General features: G+C 43.4%; 1 protein-coding gene across 2 annotated transcripts in view; it reads left to right on the forward strand.

The window, feature by feature from the left end:
* The first annotated feature begins 6125 nt into the window (after positions 1 to 6125).
* chd1 (chromodomain helicase DNA binding protein 1) overlaps positions 6126 to 19858 on the forward strand; it is a 37651-nt gene continuing 23918 nt past the window's right edge. The window contains exons 1-7 of one of the 2 annotated variants that reach the window (XM_035392098.1): positions 6126 to 6486; positions 14649 to 14803; positions 15115 to 15319; positions 16258 to 16395; positions 17435 to 17505; positions 17872 to 18030; positions 19240 to 19517. In XM_035392098.1, coding sequence (XP_035247989.1) covers positions 14751 to 14803; positions 15115 to 15319; positions 16258 to 16395; positions 17435 to 17505; positions 17872 to 18030; positions 19240 to 19517 — 904 coding nt within the window. In that variant the 5' untranslated portion in view covers positions 6126 to 6486; positions 14649 to 14750. The remainder of the gene's footprint in view (positions 6487 to 14648; positions 14804 to 15114; positions 15320 to 16257; positions 16396 to 17434; positions 17506 to 17871; positions 18031 to 19239; positions 19518 to 19858) is intronic. The other variant, XM_035392097.1, reaches the window with a different exon arrangement.

Here is a 19858-nt window from a genome sequence, read left to right on the forward strand (position 1 = left end):
ATGGATTATTTGATAAATTCATCTCATTTTCTGTCATGCCCAAACATTCCAACAGAGTGTCAGGGCTCAAGAGTGCCATCTGCTGTTTGTTCTTATTTATCGGGAATGGGGAAGACACTGATATAGGACGGCAAGAAAGGCTTATTAACAGAATAGCCATACCTCAAACATCACGCTCTCAAATCCAACCTCCCATCAGTATTACATTACATTCATTAATTCATTTGGCAGACGCTTTTATCCAAAGCGACGTACAAAAAGTGCATTTCATGGTCATAGACAACTGCTAAACACAGGTTCAGTAAGGTATGGGACACCCTCAGTATTTTGGAATCATTTTGTAGGGAACCTCCCAAGTCATTAGTCAATTCGAACACTGCCTGGAAGACACCAGACTCACATAAAGAAATCTAAGAGAATTTGATTTAAGCATTTACTTTATACTTAAAAGGTATATTCTGCCCAGTAATCAAACTTTTATGATTTACTGCTGACATTGAGAGTTATTCTTGTGGAAAAAAAGTTATGTTTTTATATTTTATGTAGTTTTCTTTGGTAAGTGCTGTTTTTCAATGATAAATTAAGCGATTAATGTTTTTTCCATTTGTATATGACATATATCAGATCATACAAGAAATCTAGTTTGTTTATCTGATAAAATGTTGTGACATACACTAGTGACATACACTGTAACTGTGTGTGGTGCAATAGCACGGCTTGGCACGGCTTCCTGTATTGGTACTGCCATTGCAAGCTGTTGAACCGGAAATAGACGGGGCAGAAAACCTCCTTTAAAATTTTGGATATATGTACTCTCAAATATTTTTTTAAAAAATTGAAGGCTTTCATTTCTCATGTAGAAAAGTATATAGATTATTTTAGATTGTGGATATACTGTATGTCAGTGGTGTCAAACTCGTTGCCATGGAGGGCCGTGTGTATGCAGGTTTTCATTCCAACCAATTAATGCTGCCTTAATTGAGTCCAATTACTCATTCAGCCATATGCGTTTAACTGCATTGAAGCACAGAATATAAGAAAATTTTTATTTAGACAATGCGGGTCACCATAGACGTCGGGTCACCATTGTGCACAAACCTACATCCCTAATTCAGCAAATAATTTAACTAATTATATAATCAAGATCTGAGGCTGGAATGAAAACCTGCATACACACGGCCCTCCATGGCAACGAGTTTGACACCACTGCTGTATGTACTCACAAATTTTTTTTTTTAATTGAAGACTTTCATTTCTCATGTACAAAAAAATGCACACTCAACACTATATTACACTTAGACCATCAATCATCCATTATCTGCACCCGCTTATTCTTGGGCAGGGTCATGGCAGGTGCCGGAGCCTATCCCAGCATGCATTGGGCAAAAGGCAGGAATACACCCTGGACAGTTTGGCAGTCCAATGCAGAGCACACACACCATTCACTCACACACTCATACCAAGGGGCAATTTAGAGTCTCCAATTAACCTACCCTGCATGACTTTGGACTGCGTGAGGACACTGGAATACCCACGCGGACACGGGGAGAACATGCAAACCCTACACTCAGACCTCTGCTTGCAATACTTAACGTCATAAATAATTATCTAGTTCCTAATTTATTGTGTTTCTGTCTTCCCTGAAGCTTAGGCCCCAGAACTTTTTCTAATGTTTCACAGAAACAGCCATTATCCTCAAAGCAACGCTGGCAGTGTTTCCCCTACGATAACTCAACTCTGGACCCGTGCTTCTTCATCTGAAGCATCGCAGCAGAATGAGGTCCTCACGCGCCCCATCAACATGCGCGATCTCCGCTGGTGTCGGCTGAAATCCTGCGAGGGACTCCACACCGAGCGCGTGTTTGTTTGGCAGTTTGTGCACTGTTTGATTAAACTCGCAAGAACGTTTAGCGTGTTTCTCCTCATTAAGCGCTAGCAGTATGCTTGTGTTACAGGCCTCAGGGGTACGTCAGACGAGTAGGGTTTTTGCCACAATGTAGGTTATCGCAGCTCTGAATCCATTTCTGTCTGCTATTACTTATTAACGAGCAACAAAAGACTCCCATATGCAGTGCATGTATTAAAATATTACACAAATTAAATGATCATATTATTATCAAAAAAATAAATAAAAACAAAATCATATTTATTTTTATTTTTCCATAGATTGCGTTGTTGCCGTTCTCGTTGTTAGTGTTAATCAGTTTAACCACCAGGGTCCAGGTTGAACTATGCGGTTGTTCCCTGTACTTGGACCGGTACTTCTCTCTAGGGGTTTCGTCATACTTGTTCCTGGTTATGGTTATACACTTTGTTGTACGTCGCTCTGGATAAGAGCATCTGCCAAATGCCTGTAATGTAATGTAATGTCATAATAATCCCAATTTAAATTTTCTAATTTGTTGACAGGTCAGGCGAACAGTGAACTGGCTGAATCAGCCAACAAGTCAAAACCAACACAAATTCATGTTCATGATTAAAAAGGCGTATTAAATTAACAAACAATATATGACAATTAGAATAAGAGAAAACATACAGTCATGTTGAATATATGACAGGGGCTGAATTTTGCTCAATCATATCTTGTGCTGACGTTTGTATGAGCTCCAGCTACAGCCGCAGACTGCAAGTGTGTCCTAAAGATTGTTAGGGTTGGAGTGAAAATGTACAGGACGTCAGATTTCCAGGAACTGGGTTGGGCAGCCCTGCTCTAGCTTTTGAATGACGTGTGCATTGTTAGAGTTTCAGTAAAAACTGACAGGATAGCAGATCTCCAGTAATTGGGCGGGGCAGCCCTGGTGTAGCCCAATCAGGCTGCATGAAGATGTTTGAAACTTTAAGCGCATTCCAGAGGGGGTTAATGATTTATTTGAAACCGAATTTCAGGTACTGTTATATTTTGGTGCAGCTGAGTTTTGTTTAGTGTGTGTGTGTATAGGTTTGGACAAAGAGACAAGTCACCCACAATATTTTCATATGAATATAAATGCCAGACTAGCTCATATGCTACTGAGACTTGATGTTTCACTGGGCAAGGCTAGGTGGTCCAGCAGAGTGTCTCCCCCAAATTTAAAATGAAACCTGTGCCTGTGGCTCAGTGTGACCTCAAAACAACTCGGGACAATTCAGCGTTCATCAAACAAATTCTACAAACAAATCAGAAGCGACTTGATTCATCTCGACACATTTCACAGAAATCGCATGTCGCACGCTTGTCTTGCCAAGACTGATAATGGATTTTTGATTGGAAATGTTCCCACAATGCATTGCCCACACACCGGCTTATTCTCAGGAAAACAAGAGTTTTGTGTTATGTTTAGTTTTTAATAAATATATTTTTGTTTTATATATTTAAGAAAGGACCCTAGCAAGGATTCAAACCCTAGCCCTTCTTGCTGTGAGATGACAGGGCTATCCACTGCACTACCATGCCACCCAAATAGATCATAATCAATTTATTTTGGGCTTTAATGTGCACATATAATAAATAGTAAAAATATGATACATTAAACAGCATGAAAATTATTTTCCCCTTACACTTCTAGCACCTGTTGACCTTTTAGTTGTTCTGAAATCCCCGGGAACAAATTGAAAAAATGTTAGGCTTCAGTGTACATTACAATAAGGATAATGTCCCATTTTTTTTATTTTATAAAATTTTATAAAAATTTTAATAAAAGGACTCTGAATTTCAGGATCCTCTTGGAAATATTTTTCCTGTACACATGGGCAGACACCTGAAGGCCATTAGAAGTGCACGTGACGCCAGAAATCACCCTTGACTTTCTAAAGATGTCCCCAAGAGGGCAACACACAAAAGCTGATGGCCGAAACACAGACAACCCAAAAAAAAAAAAAAAAAAAAAAAAAAAGGGACAGGTGGGTGGGGTCTACGGAATCTAGGTCATGTCATGTGACTTGTTGCATGAATGACAATGGCGAATGGAGGCGTTGGGCATATGGGGTCATCTCTGTGGGCGACGTTTCCCCCCTTTTTCTTTTATTTTACCTCAATATTAAGTGGAACGCTCGAATTAGCTTTGACAGCCATTTCGGTAACGCTCAGCATCTGTCTTTTTAGGGAACTACGTGCCTGAATCACTTTTTAAAAAGATCTCTGCCGAACTGAGCTCCAAGCTCAAAAGAGATCTCAAACAATTCCTTTGTGTCTATGCCATTTTCTCCATATAGTGATTACAACATTATTCTGTTTAATTTATTACTTGATTGTTATTTATTTTGTTTTGGTTTATTTCTGTAACAAAAGCATTCAGACACTGCTAATATAATAGCTACACACTACAATATCTCAGATTATTCGGTTATGCAATCCATTTAGCCTCAGTCAGGCACATGCAGTTTATGCGAGCTTTGAGATTTTTCTACTGGAGAATGGGTCGTGTCCCAACAAAATTTTGTATTTCCAGTGTAATATTACACAATAATAGTGTTCTGGTAATTGTCAAACCGAGCCCTGCAGTAAATCTTTAAGAAAGTTGCACAGAAGATGAACAATAAAAACAATTCAAATAGAACCACAAATAAATATTTCAAGCCATTGTGAACCAACCAAAAATAATGCAGCTTACATTTTTGAGAATATATTTTTTTTATCATTAAGCATGGATGAAGATGAAAATAAAAACTGGCAATCGGTTAAGCAGAAAAAGACCAAAAAAAAGGGGGTAATCCATGGGAGAGCATGAGACCCCTTTTGTCACAACATTTTCAGCTTCCTGAGAGCTGATTCATGAAGGGTAGACTGTGCACAGGGCACTGCTGCTCAAAATAATTCCCTTGCTGCCCCCTAACAGTAACAGAGAGTACCTTTGAGATTTCGACAGATCTGTCTTTAATTTATCAATATTCAAAAATCTATTGCGTCTGAAACAGACGCTTTTCCTACTAAGTAACGCTTCACCCTCATATGGGTTCAGGATGCCAAATCTATACAATTCCTGGACATCAGATACCAGCGACTAAGTCAAATTGTGTGTTGTTAAATTTTAGGGATATAATAGGCACTCTGTTCATCGCCTGAGAAATAAAAATCGGCCATCAAAAACAAGGCTCCTTGAAGGAAAAAAGAGTTGTTGGACAGGGATTTTGTTCATGTGAGCATGAGTGTTGTACGAGCGAATAAGAGGGCATTTAGGACTGAAAACTTTATGAGCTGAAGAGTATTTTGTGCCAGTATAGTGTATATGTTAGAGGAACTGTGTTTGCGACTCAAAGTTGCTTGATTTGGGCTCTGTTGTTGTACCCTTGAGCAAGGTGCTCAACTTCAATTGCTTTAGTAAATATCCAGTCGTATAAATGGATTGTTTGTAATAAATAAATAAATAAATAAACAAATAAATATAATAATAAATGGATTGTATATAACGAGAATGCAGGCTGTGCAAGTTTCCCAGGATAAGAAATTAAATTTGGCCTTAAAACCAAACAAGGTGGAATCTAATCATTTTTGCAATTCTGTTTACATCATAATAGCCCACTAGGTGTAGTATGTTTATGTCTGATTTTTTTTATGTCAATTTTTTTTTTTAATTGAGCAGAGAGCCCCAGTTTTCTGATGATAAACAAAAGTTTATGATCACTGCACACAAAAAAGAAGAATATGACATTTTATGAAATATGAAATTTTAGATGCAAGTAAATAATTCAAATTAGTTCAAAATAAAATTAGTAATATAAGTATGATTTCCACTGTTAATTATCCTTTCTTTCGCCAGAAATCAGATAAAAAACAAGCACTGTGTTTCAGGCAGTTTACCTAACTTATTGCATCTTCTGTTGTGGGGGGAGGGGGAACTGGTTTTGACGACGTCTTCCGTCGACCAGAGAAAAATTGTGCTTGAAAAAGTTTGTTTTATTTACATAACATTACGTGAGTGGTTCCGGAAATATGTGGACCCCACAGAGGGGAATGGGGGTACTGAGATGTAAAAGTCTGCAAAGTCGTTCGTTCGTTGCATTCGATTATCTGGTTTTTATGGCAGTGACATTTCTGGAACCCAGCACCCCCCAAAAGCCACCACTTTTCATCCCTTCCCCTGTTTCTTCGTCCTGGCTGTTTGTGTAGTTTTGAGGGGGAATGCGAGCGTCGTCGTGACGTCACTGCCCGGGGTTTCCACACTCCAGATCGGTGAGAGCTGGACGGCGTCATGGCGGAGGCCGGTAATGTTAGGACGCATAGCTGAACTGCTTTCAATCTGCAATCTTTTGATCGAAGAATACTGTGCCCCGAATACGGAAAAGAAAACTTTAAAGAAAACAATTTTATTTTTTCTGAGGGAGGAATCAAGGAAGCTTGGCTCGCAGTCGGCTCGAATTTGTTGGAGCAGCTCTCTACGGGAGCTGGCTAGCAGGCTGCTAGCAAAGAAAATAAAATTGTTAGCTAGCTAGCTAGCTAGCCTGCGAGAAAAAAGGACCTCAAAAGTCGGACCCAGACGGGGAGACAGACTGGCAACTTACAGGAGCCAGGTACGAACGAAAAACGAGACTATAATGAGTTTGATTTTCCGAAAAAGCCAGTAACGGTATCCTCGTTTTCGTAAATGAAGCTCGCTAGGTTAATTTTCTTAGTTAGGTAGCTGGCTGGATGGCTACACGGTGTTGGCTAGATCTGGGAAGTGCGGGCGATTGTTGTTGAACACAAGCGCGTAGCATGCTAACATAGCTACCCAGACACTGCGGGAACCGACGACTAGATTAGCAAGTGCGATGTGTAAATATTTGCGAGGTCACGGTGATGGATGATAGAAAGCAAGGGAATAGACATCAAGCAGGCTAGCTGCACTATGTTCATAACCTTAACTTAAACGTGGGTAATAAATGCACAACTTACTGTCCTGAAGTGGTAGCTAATCACTGGCTCCCTCTCTAGCCAAGTCGACTGACCGCAAATCGCTAAAAAATGGCCAACTGGCTGGTTATTTTGCAAATAACTGGCTATCGACAGCTAATGAGAAATTGAGGCGATTTGACTTGCTTGCTAAAACAAAATAAAGCACAAAGTTCGCTACCTAGCTAACGTGTTGGCTAACTTGGCTACTTTTATCCACAATAAGTATCCGCTAGCTGGCTAATATCAGTGCGACTGCGAGTGTGATTTTAAATGTACCGCGGGTAATTCACACTGATAATGGGAGATTGCTAGGCAAGTGGCGACAATTTCGGCTTTTCGAGAAAGGCATTTTCAGTGCGGTTTACCGTTTTCGGCTAGTCCAGCGAGAACGGACGAAGAACAGTAGCTTGCCGTGGAGCTCATGCAGAGGCGATGCGTATCATTGTCCAGGAGAGTCCGCCTGAAACTCAAGCACGCTGTGCAGGCCTCGCATCGGGCCTTTGCGGTCGGAGTGATGTGCTTCTGGCTAGCTAATGTTTTGCAATGGTAGATTAGATTGGGCCCAGAGTTTCTCACATGTAATCCATATATTGCGCGCTAAAATGGCTCGATCGGAGTTTATTTGGGCCATGTTTTGACGTTTGAAGTGTTTTTCGGTGTATTTTCAGTCTTCCTGGTTTTTTATAAAAAGTTAGCTCACTAGCTTCCAAGAACACGATTCTTGAAAGCGAACGGTTGCTAGCTAACGTTAGCGAGCTGAAGTCTAAAGCCGATCCTTAGCTGTCAGCTAACATAGGAAAAGGTTACGTGCGAAACCTGGGTCAGGGAGCCATGCTGGATTGTGTTCTTGATCGCCAAAGAGTAAGCTAGCTAATTTAAAGAAACTAGGGAGAGCGTGGACATATATATTCTAGTTGGCTATTTTTCTTTCTTGCTGATTTGATGAAACCATACGTTATAACACGAGCATGGTCTCGTTTGGTTAGCTAACATCCTGCTTCAGTTAGCCAGCCAGCTAACGTTACACATGTAACGAGAAGTTTGATTGATGATGCTTAGGTGACAAGCTAGCCAGTTAGCTATGTACTTGCTAATATAACCTTTATGTTAGAATGTAAGAAATTTAATTTTAAAGTGTATGGTAGGGATGAATAAACAATAGCAGATTTACGTTTATATTGTAAATGCGTACCATTTGTTCCCTTATGATAGCGTCTAAATCCTTATGAACGATAGCTTGCTAACGTTAGCGAACCAGCGACAGAAAACTTGAAAGGTAGCGGTATACTGTTCGCCTACATGTCTAAACACTGGGTATTCGGCACACAACGTAGGTTTTTCCTGTTTAATAACAATGCAGTTTGCTGGAAACAAAACATTCTCTCATTGGTTTTTCTTGAATCAAACGAAGATTGCTTGAAAAACAAAACAAAAACGTGACACTTCAACGAGGCTAGGAATCGAAAGTGACATCATAGGCGGCACACGTGCCGAAGAAGCTCAATTTATAAAGTATTTCGGAATGTTTTGTGTATTTTCTGCATTGTTTTGCACAAAGTAACCAAATTAACAGTACAGTGTGTATAAATTCGCCTAACTGGTCATGATATTGCCGGTGCAGTAAAGGAAATACTGAATAGGTTAGTATTGTGGAAACGCCACAGGTATTACATTATGTACACCAAGCTGAGAGAAATGCATCTATAGTTTATAGCTTCCCGTTCATTTAACAGGTACATGATCAATCATCGTTATCATTATTACTGTATATATGTCTTTGTTTTTAAATTGTTGGGCAACTTCAGGAGTTCAGTAATTCATTTTAGATATTATTTAGTAAAACTATAGCCTGTTAAAGCAGGGTTGTCAGACCTAACTTTGGGAAGGTTGTACATGTAGAGTATTTTGTTTACTTGATCAGACGTGGTTATATACTTCGACTTCTGGAGGCTAATTAAATGATGTGTTACGTCAGATGATTGTTCATATGCCCCATGGACATGTGTTGTGGGAAGGATGTCAGTGTAAATGTACACAGCTAAGTGGTTAATTGGAAGAATTTAGCCTGGGTAATTGGCTGTCACTAAACCCAACATACACACTGGCCCTCCAGGAATTTAATATTAGAGAGAATTGGGGGAAGAACAAAAATGAAAATGCATTTTATTAGAGTGCATACTTAAGCTTCAGTATTTAACTTTCTTATTTTATTTTTTGCAAATATTCTTTTTAGTGACACTGTACTGTGAAGGATAATGCAGTACCGAACGGGAAGATTTGTTGAGCAAAGTTGGTTTTAGTTAGATCATGAATGAGGTATGTCCTGTTTCAGGTTATTGTGGGATTCTGTAGGCCTGTGTGTGTTCTGCAGGCTTGATTTCAAACTGAATATGACTTTCAATATCTAAGCTTCTTTTGCTGTGGAATCTTCCGTTAATACATATCCTCAAACATTAATATTTGACAATTTTCAAAATGTTTTCATTTTAAGGGAAAAGATTAAAATTGAATTAAATTATTATTTATTTTATTTGTAAAACGTTTTGGGATTAGAATGTAAAAACACGGTTTGCGAGATTGTGTGATACTGCTTACTGGGGACTTGGCCCCATTGGTTCTCAGTGTAAGACTACAGTAAAATTGATGGGACAGTCATGTTTTTGGAGCTGAGCATCCCTTTTTTTGTATATGTATTCATGCACTCCAGATAATTTGAATGCCTATTCTTAATATTCTTAATTCTTAATTCTTACTAACTTACGACAAGGGAGAAAATGACACGGGAACATTTAGCCAAGAACCGTGTTATTTTATGTCAAGAGTGGCCTGCATGGGGACTACAGGCTCTAAAGCTAGGGTTATCTTCCATTTGAACACTTTGCTACCTGGAATCAACAGTTTCCTGCTTTAATTGAAACAATTTAACCGCTCCATCCAGTCATTTACAGAACTCTGGTTAAGAATATCGGACTTCAGCCTTCCAGAGATGGGTTCTGTCAGCCCACGTTCAAAACAAAGATTCATTCATGGGGGGAAAAAAATGTCTGATCAAATGCTTGATGGTCGTTTCCCAGCCTTTGTTTTTTTTTACCCTGAATGTGAAATTAAAATCCCGTCGAATATTTGCCACTCGGTTTTATTGCTTGGCATCTTGACTAGTTTTTCATTCTGTATTAAATCTCACCCATGTTAGTATGACAAGCTTGGTCTTTTTGAAAGTTGGCTTATACTGTTAACATGTTGAGGTGGACAACAAAGGCAACTATTTGCAAAAAAATATGTTTTATGTAATGAATTATTCAGATAGAGGTGGTAATTTTTCCCTTGCAAGGATTTTTAGATTTTTGAAGGTAACTTTAAAGTTTTATTAAAGGTGACAGAAATGTAAAGGTTTGGATGGCTCATCTTGGGGCAGGGAGAGTTCACTATTGGGATAGTGAATCCTCTGTGCCCAATTCATTGTCTTCTCGTTTTTCACTCTTGTGGGTTTCAAACCATAATATCTTAAAATGAACTTAGTGTTATTAGCCCAATGCTAAGATTGTAGCCCAATATGATGGGGCAATATTAGGCTAAACATGCACCAGAGGGGTCCCACATTTGAATTTCTTCTGATGATGTAAATTAAGTCAAAATGTGATGTTCAAAAAGTAGCATAATCATAGTCCTCTCCATCTGCTGAATTCTGGAAATGCAGTTGTTTTGATCATTACATTGTTTAGTTTCAAGTTGCACAGTGTCTGCGTTAAGCTGTAAAACTTTCACAGATTTGTAATCTTCTGAGTACACGATCAGCTGGGAAGTGGGTGGATTGACATTAAATTGTTCTTCCAAACAAACTGCATGCAAATTGTATGTGTCCGTGCACAAGGACAACACCAGCGTTCCGCTTTCAGGTTCCGCACTTTTCGGTTTATTTTGAGCGGGAAAATTAAGCAAACGTAGCAGATCAGGTGTAAGCTGGGCAGCCAGGCAGTGCCAAGAGAGTTAACTTCATAAAATGGCATTTTAAGCTCAAAAGCTTGACAGTTTAGGGACCACGTTTTTACTGATGAGGCCTAAATAATGATGGAAATTCGTCAGCTAGCATTACGAAAACCTACCAGTCAATAGTTGGCTTGCCACCATTATGTATTTTCCATTTTATTTATTTATTTATTTAGTTATTTATTTATTTATTTATTTATTTATTTATGCTGCTTTTACCGTGCCCCCATTAGTGTCAGGCGCATAGATTGAGTGTTTTAACAGTCGGGACATAGTGGAGTGAAATGGTGCATCTAATGCATACCCTCTTCATGCTGTGGGTATGCATTAGAACCAACGCACGGATTTGCCTTGTTTTTCTCTTGTGGCAGTATACCTCGGTGGAGCTGTTGGATGTTTATGATTTCGTATGATGGAAACGTTTTTATCCTTAGCGTAATGTTAAATGATCGAAATCGGATACCCAAACGGTAGTGTGAACACGACCTTGGTGGAGTGTCACTCGAGTTTGTTGCCCACGGTGATGTTGTTTATGTTCACCTGTTTGTCACAGTTTATTATTATTATTAGGCTATTATTTATGAAATTTTAAATAAGTAAAGTTACGTCCGGGTGAAAACACATATTTTTAAAGGAGCAACGACCTGGCAGATTGTAGGCCTACATACAGAGCTTCATTGAAGATCTAATCAGCTGCAGAGTTAACTTAAACTGATCATCAAACTGTAACTTAGCAACGCAAGGAGGCAGACACCAGCATTAGCACGACTTTTCAACAGTGTCTGTGAACTGCTCAGCCTCAAGATAGAGGCATGCATTGTCATTGTAGTCTTCTAAAATAAATATCCGTGTGATCTTTCTTCCACTCACGTTCAACCGGTGTAATTGATATTAAATTTAATTTTATACCACCAGAACAGTATCAAAGTGAGAAACAATATCCACGGTGCTGTGTTGTACCATCAAACTGGTGCTGTAATCTGTTGTGAAATGGCCGTCAGTATGTGGTGGTCATTATGTAGACATAATGACTGCTCACTGACAAGTCAGAATTGAGTACCCAGCCATAGACTAATTAGCTACTTCTAGCTGTAGAATGATCTAAATCCAACTTTTTATCAAGATGAATAAATAGCCACTGTGGAGACACATTCATTTCTTTGTGGTCCGAATCACCGATTAGCTTCTTATGAAATGAAAAGTGTTACAGCCTTCCAAGCATTTGCTTTAAGGTATGGTGTAGATTATGTATTGCAGAGTTCGTTATACCTACCAAATTGGGAACGTTTGCGCTAAGACGGGTGTGTTTTTCTTACCTCTCTTACCTTTATTTATTGTCTTCTCAGTCCCTCCTTCCTGTACATCTTCTCTGATGTGCCAGAGTTTAGCCCCGCCCCCCTCCTGTCTCCTGTTTGAATCCTCCCCAGATCCACAAGTTTAACTTTTTAAAGCAACTGCATGTAACAAGTAAATGAGAACTTCCTCACTGGGGGCTTTTAAGAAATCCACAATTGAAGCATAATTCGGTTGTCAAAAAAAATTAGTTTCACTCGAACGGGAAAAAACTTAAACGTTAAAAATAGTAAATAAACACAGCTGCGTATTTTATTTGGGGTGTTTTAAAACTTTCACCTTCGCCCTTCAGGTGAAATCTCATTGCTGTGATTTTTTGGCCTCTGTTGTGACTGTTTACAAACTGGATGTGCAAAAACTCAAGCTGTTGCATCATGGCTGAAAGCATCTGGTAATGACATCTGAAAACATCTGTTAACGACCTGATTATCTCTCCTGAACATCTTAAGAAGTAAATTTTGGAAAGTGTCCGGGTTCTGTGGAGCCCGTGGGGAGGATTCTGCAGAAGGTACACGAAAGTGGTTCACGAAATTTGCAGACTGGAGTTTCGGTAGCACAACAAGCGATCTTGTAAATTTGCATTCTGCTGAGTTTACACAGAAGACCAGGTCAGAGGCACCTGTACGTAAACATTCAGGCATGACTGCGTCCCCCCCGGCCCCGCCCCCCGCCCCCCGCCCCCGCCATCCACACACACATTACCTCGCTGCACACCTGACTGTTGTGCATGACAACCTTGGCAAATGCGTGAATTTTGCTATATGTAAATGTCGTGTAAGTCCATGTTTTGGGCCAGTGACACTGTTTTTTTGTTGTTGCTGTTTTGGCTCTGTACCCCAGCACACTGGATTTGAAAGGAAACGGTGAAGGTGAGATTATGTATTGCAGAGAGTGCAGACTGTCAGGTTTTAATTCCAGGCCCGTGTGCATCCCTGTCGGGCTAGGCTAGGCTGGAATTCCGGCCCTTTCCACACAGCTTGCGCGGATCGTGTTTTTCGAAGGGAAGGCCGTATGACATCACGGCACTGGGACTGTGCTTTTACCTGGGGCTGCAGGTTCAATTCTCGAGTCTTACCTCAGACTGTGCTTTTACCTGGGACTGCAGGTTCAATTCCTGAGTCTTACCTCAGGCTGTGCTTTTACCTGGGACTGCAGGTTCAATTCTCGAGTCTTACCTCAGACTGTGCTTTTACCTGGGATTGCAGGTTCAATTCCTGAATCTTACCTCAGACTGTGCTTTTACCTGGGACTGCAGGTTCAATTCTCGAGTCTTACCTCAGACTGTGCTTTTACCTGGGACTGCAGGTTCAATTCTCGAGCGGGGCACTGCGGTCGAGCCCTTGTGCGAGGTATGGTCTGAATCCCTTCAGTAAAATATCCAGCGGTAAAACTGGATTGTTAAAAAAAGAAAAGAAAGAAAAGTAGCCTGAAGTGTGCACCTGAACAACCAAATTGGTTGGATTTACGGCAGAGATGTAGTCGGACTGTCACAGAATTGGATTATTCGTTTAAAAAAAAGTTATTTAGAAGTTAGTTTATGCAAATCCTACCCAAATTTACTGGATTGTACCTTTCCAGGTGTTTTCATTGAAACTGGTTTGGTCTGAAACGTGAGGGCCAACCGCTTCCACTCATAAAGGTGCAATGAGCACGATTAGCGTTGTCCTGCTTGCTAACGGGATTGCTAGCTGTATTGGCTCCATTTGGCTGTACCTAGGTGAATGGACTGCATTTATATAGCGCTTTTATCCAAAGCGCTTTACAATTGATGCCTCTCATTCGCCAGAGCAGTTAGGGGTTAGGTGTCTTGCTCAAGGACACTTCGACACGCCCAGGGCGGGGTTTGAACCGACAACCCTCCGACTGCCAGACAATCGGTCTTACCTCCTGAGCTATGTCGCCCCAGGTGGTCATGAGCACGTTACATGTTACTGGTCTTATGTGTGAAATTGGGTAAAAAGTCTATTTCTGGGCCAGGGATGTAGTTTGCAGCGTGGGTCAATTCTGTGTTTATCTTGGCTCAAGATTGGTCTGACGGTGCTCCACGCAACAGATCAGTGGTTATGGGCACAGTTGGTGATTTCGTTTTATTTATTTGTTTATTTTGAATTCTTGATGATCCTTTTGCATTATGGGTCAGTAGAAAGTAACTTGCAGTGTACCTCTGCAACATACAGTATTCCAGGCTTTCAATGAAAAGGTTAAGTTGTGGATTAAAATAAAAAATAGTCAAAACACTGGTTCTCTGATCAGAGCTACTTAACAAATTAACAAGTTATTTCAGTCTTGCTGTGCCCAGTTTCCAGGAAGAGGACTTTGGAGACTCTTAAACTTTTAGCGAGGATGCTCTAAATGTAGAAACCCCCTGCTGAGTTTAAACAAGCTCACGTAAAATACGGGAAACGCCGCAAACGACTTGTTTTTGAAATGTGCTGTTGTTATTTTTTTTTTTTTACAGGTGATCCACACCGAATAGGAGACCTTCCGTGTTTGTGACCATTCAAGAGCGGCCTGGACTGACAGCTTTTTTTTGAAGACGTGATTTTGGGGAGGCCTGGAGATGGATGGGCGTAGCGAGGAGGACAGTGTGAGCAACAGCAGTGCAGAATCAAGGTACTCCTACCTGAGGGGTCGGGGGGTGAGTGGAGGTGGGGTGGGGTGGGGTGGGGCGGGGCGGGGCGGGGTGAGTGGGGGCGGGGCGGGGGAGTTGGGGGGGGTTCACAAAACGGGTCACTTTGATGATATTCCTGCAGTAACGGGCCCATGTGCTGTGGTGTGAGCTGGCTTTATTAGTGCAGGTCCCAGCTGGGCTGTGCCAAGTCTGTTTGGAAGGACATGTGGAACCGCGATGTGGGAGCAATGCTACCCATAATTCCATAGTGTGCGCAGTTGTAATGACCCTCCCGTCCCGGCCGTCTCCGCAGTAACTCTGACGACGAGTCCGGGTCCGGGTCGGGGTCTGGGTCCGGGTCGGGGTCCAGCTCCAGCAGCAGCAGCAGCAGCAGCCAATCGGGAAGCAGCGACTCGGGGAGCGGGTCGGACTCCGGCAGCCAGTCGGACTCCGACTCGGAGAAGTCCAAGGAGAAGAGCCAGCCGGAGAACAAGCCCGCCAAGATCGATGGGGCGGAGGTGAGGCGGGGAGGAGGGGTGTGTGGAGGGGGGGGGGGAAGAGGGGTGTGGGGGGCGGTTGGAGGTTATGGGGATGTGGGGAGTGTCTGGGTGCAGGATGGAGATTAGGTGAGGTGGGGAGTGTGTGGGTGCAGGGTGGAGGTTAGGGGAGGTGGGTGGAGGTTAGGAGGGGAGAGTGTGTGGGTGCAGGGTAGCGGTTAAGGGAAGTGTGTGGTGGTGAGGAGTGTTTGAGTGCAGGGTGGAGGTTAGGTGAGGTGGGGAGTGTGTGGGTGCAGGGTGGAGGTTTGGGGAGGTGGGTGGAGGTGAGAAGTGTGTGAGTGCAGGGTGGAGATTAGGAGAGGTGGGTGGAGGTGAGGAGTGTGTGAGTGCAGGGTGGAGGTTAGGAGAGGCGGGTGGAGGTGAGAAGTGTGTGAGTGCAGGGTGGAGGTTAGGAGAGGTGGGTGGAGGTGAGAAGTGTGTGAGTGCAGGGTGGAGGTTAGGAGAGGTGGGTGGAGGTGAGAAGTGTGTGAGTGCAGGGTGGAGGTTAGGGGAGGTGGGTGGAGGTTAGGAGGGGAGAGTGTGTGGGTGCAGGGTCGAGGTTAGCTGAAGTGGGTGCTGGTGAGGAGTGTGGGTGCAGGGTGGAGGTTAGGGGAGGTGGGTGGAGGTGAGAAGTGTGGGTGCAGGGTGGAGGTTTGGGGGGGGGGGTGTGCATATTTGGCTGTTGGTGGGATGTCAGTGAGCTTAATGCCTGTGGAGTGTGAATAATCAGTGCCTGTGGGTTTGGAGGTGAGCACGTGCGTCTCCACAGGAGTTCACTGAGGTGGTTGTTACTGTGAGCATGGACACAATTCAGCGTTTCTGATTGGGATTTAGGAGTAAAGATGGATATTTCTTTCTGATGTAAAGTTACTTGGGTGGCTGTCTGACCCTGAGCGCTGTTGTTTTGCCTCCCCCCTCAGTTCTGGAAGTCGAACCCCAGTATCCTGGCTGTACAGCGGTCGGCCATGCTCAGGAAACAGCAGCTCCAGCAGCAGCAGCAGCAGCAGCAACAGCCACAGAACCAACAGCAGAGCTCTTCTGACAGTGGCTCAGATGAGGTAATTGACCAATCACAGCCCACTGTCACACCCGTAGCCCCGCCCCCCGTAAGGTTTCCCAGCCTATCGGAAGAGGCATCATTCCCAGCATTATGAACCAGCAGAGCTGGCTGAAATATGTATTTGAAGCCCTTCAACTGTTTTTAAAAACAAACGAAAAAAAGCTTCAGAGGAATGTTTCGGTATTTTATTCATTTTCGGTGAAAACTCGTCGCTGACTGATATGTGCAAATGTGTGATTTTGTGAAAAATCTGCAGGAATTTTCATTGTGTCTGAAGGTTTGTCTTTCAAGTAAGTATCTGACCCAGGTCTGCAACGCAGAGCCACGCCCCATTCTCTCCTAGCCAATCAGCGCTGGCATGGTTTACAGTGAGAGGGGTGCATAGCTCTCTGATAATGAGCTAGTAGTACTAAAATGGCCAGAGTTTGATGGTGGATGTCATTCAGTTTTTGGCAAACAGTTATTGTGCAATGTACGGTTCCACAAAGGTTGTTGCTAGAACATATGCTGCCCATGTACTGTCATTCACAGTGGTTGAAACTTTAATGGTAGTAGTAAGGTTTTAACGGTTTCTTCATTGATAAGCCATTTTGCGGTTGGGGTCAATTCGATTTTAATCAGTCAGTTTAGGACATGAATTGAAATCCGGTTCATAAGCTGAAAACTCTCTGGAACATGAATGCAGGTTTTTTTTATTCACTTTGTGAATTTGAATTTAACTTCCTCAAATCAAACGGAAGTGGCCTCCAGCTTGAACTGTTTAATTTTGATGACCTCATTTGAACAAACGGAATTGTCTCTCTGCAGTAGTAGCCTCAGTCCATATGCTAATCGACCTGGCCTTGTGCCTGCAAGGATAGAGATGGGCATCATCTGTCCACTGCTCAGTACTGGATACAATTAACACCATGGGAGGAATCTTTCAGACGTTCTGGAAAGCCAAGGGCACAAACACGTTTAGAGTAGAAAAATGGAAGTAAATTGCTCCTGAGATGAATGGCCTCGTGGTTTATTGCGAAACGTCTTCCCGCCTGCAGGATTCGTCCAGCAGCGATGACTCGGACGATGACTCCTCCAATCAGACGAAGAGGAAAAGAAAGCACAAGGGGTGAGTTATCTCGCGGGAAAACGTTGCGGTGGGCTTCAGAGACATCGATCACATCCTGGATGTGTGGGCTGCAGATGTGGGCTGCAGTTGTGTTGATGTGGCTTTTGCAGCAACGCCGCTTTTTAGCCTAACTGCTCGCCCACCTGTGGCTCGTGTAGCGATGTGTGAACCAGTGCTGAGTTCGGCTGACATATCAGTTCAGTTCAGTCAATGATGCGCAACTCAGTTCATAAATTTAAAAAATGCCTGTAATGTTCTTGGGGGATTTTTCAGTGGAGGTGTTAGATTTAGATTCTCTTCCTGAATCGACAGGTGTGTGAAAAATATGTGTCCTAACGAAGCCCTTTTTTTTCCGTGCGGTTCCAGATCGGACTCGGGGTCTGATTCCGGTTCCGGGTCCGGTTCTGACTCCAGCTCGGGGTCCGGGTCCGGCTCGGACTCCTCGGACGAAGCCGAGAACTCGGACGAGACCGTCTCTGACTACGAGCCGAGCCACAAAGTCAAGAGCAGGAAGCCCACTAACAAGTACGTACTGCCTCTTACGCTGGGCCCCCTCTAACACTGGGCCCCCTCTTACGCTGGGCCCCCTCTTACAGTGGGCCCCCTCTAACGCCGGGCCCCCTCTAACGCCGGGCCCCCTCTAACGCCGGGCCCCCTCTAACGCCGGGCCCCCTCTAACGCTGGGCCCCCTCTTACACTGGGCCCCCTCTTACACTGGGTATCTCTTCAGCCGTGTTAGAAGGTGGAGTAATGCCTGATTTAGTTCAGCTTTCAGCTTTTTAATTGTGTGAAAAGCAGGAAAGCTCTTGTATACAGAATGCTACATAATATCTCCATTACGTTACATCACAGGCCTTTAGCAGACGCTCTCATCCAGAGCGACTTACACAACTTTTACCCAGCATTTACACTGCATCCCTTTATGCAGCTGGATATATACTGAAGCAATGCAGGTTAAGTACCTTGCTCAAGGGTACAACGCCAGTGCCGCCCATACTCCCTTTCCTGCTTCTCGCTGTGCGATTTAGTACATGAGGCATGAAATAAGAATCTCCACAGCTTAGGTACACAGTCTTTAAAGCATTGACACACCCACCCGGTAATACACTGACACACACTCATAGTAATGCACATGAATGCAAAACGGTGGGCTGTGTGGCAGTCGTCCATAATCGGAACAGACGGGTGTAATAGATTCAGTATGCTACAAGAAAAGGTAGATGAATTGTTGTCATTTTTGTGAAATAAATAAAAAATATTGATCGCAAAAAAGAAAAGGTAGATAGGCCCAAAAAACAGCAACACCTAGGAATATCGCTGCTGCTCTGCTTCCCTTATCTGGTGGTGGGATTGTAGGCGGGGCAGTTCGTTTTCAGATTAATAGGTGAAGATACGTAGAGTAGAGAAGATGAGCTGGGAGAAGAAAAGAGAGATGAGAGGAGAAGAGAGGTGAGTAGAGAAGAGCAGGGAGAGATGAGGCCTTGCTGAAGCCCTGCCTCAGTCCATAACCAGGAAGGGGTGTTGGCTGTTACCGCATCCTGATGTCAAGATGAAAACATTTTTTAACCAGTTCACGAGTCTGCTTTTTGACAGCCGTTGCATCTGCTGACTGTTCCGTTTGCAATTATTATTATTTAAAAAAGTAAATTTGAAGTGTGAAAGAGGAGGTGTGCCTAAAGTACCACGTGGTATAGCCGTGCGTTTTACCCCCCCCCCCCCCAACCCCCATCGCAGGGCCAGCGTCCGAAACGGAAAGAAGGGCAAAGCCCAGCGGAAAAAGACCTCGGGTTCGGGCTCGGGGTCGTCCTCCGACGAGGACGAGTTCGACAAGGCCAAGCTGTCGGGCCCCCGTCGCCAGGCGACCGTCAACGTGAGCTACAAGGAGGACGAGGAGATGAAGACGGACTCGGACGACCTGGTGGAGGTGTGCGGGGAGGACGTCCCGCAGCCCGAGGAGGACGAGTTCGAGACCCTGGAGAAGGTGATGGAGATGAGGACCGGGAGGAGAGGAGGTGAGCCTTTCGCTTCGCGTGAATGGACTGCATTTATACAGCGCTTTTATCCAAAGCGCTTTACAACTGATGCCTCTCATTCGCCAGAGCAGTTAGGGGTTAGGTGTCTTGCTCAGGGACACTTCGACACGCCCAGGGCGGGGTTTGAACCGGCAACCCTCCGACTGCCAGACAATCGGTCTTACCTCCTGAGCTATGTCGCCCTAAAACGCTATGTCGTGTAAAAAAAAGTCCGGTGGAGGAGAGGAGGAGGTGAGCCTTTCGCTTCGCGTAAAAAGGTCTGGGGCCTTGGTCTTCATCCCTGGTCCTGGAGAGCCGCGGGCTCAGCTGGTTTCTTGTTG

The sequence above is a fragment of the Anguilla anguilla genome, chromosome 14 (genome assembly GCF_013347855.1).
Source record: "Anguilla anguilla isolate fAngAng1 chromosome 14, fAngAng1.pri, whole genome shotgun sequence".
NCBI classification, from domain to species: Eukaryota; Metazoa; Chordata; class Actinopteri; order Anguilliformes; family Anguillidae; genus Anguilla; species Anguilla anguilla.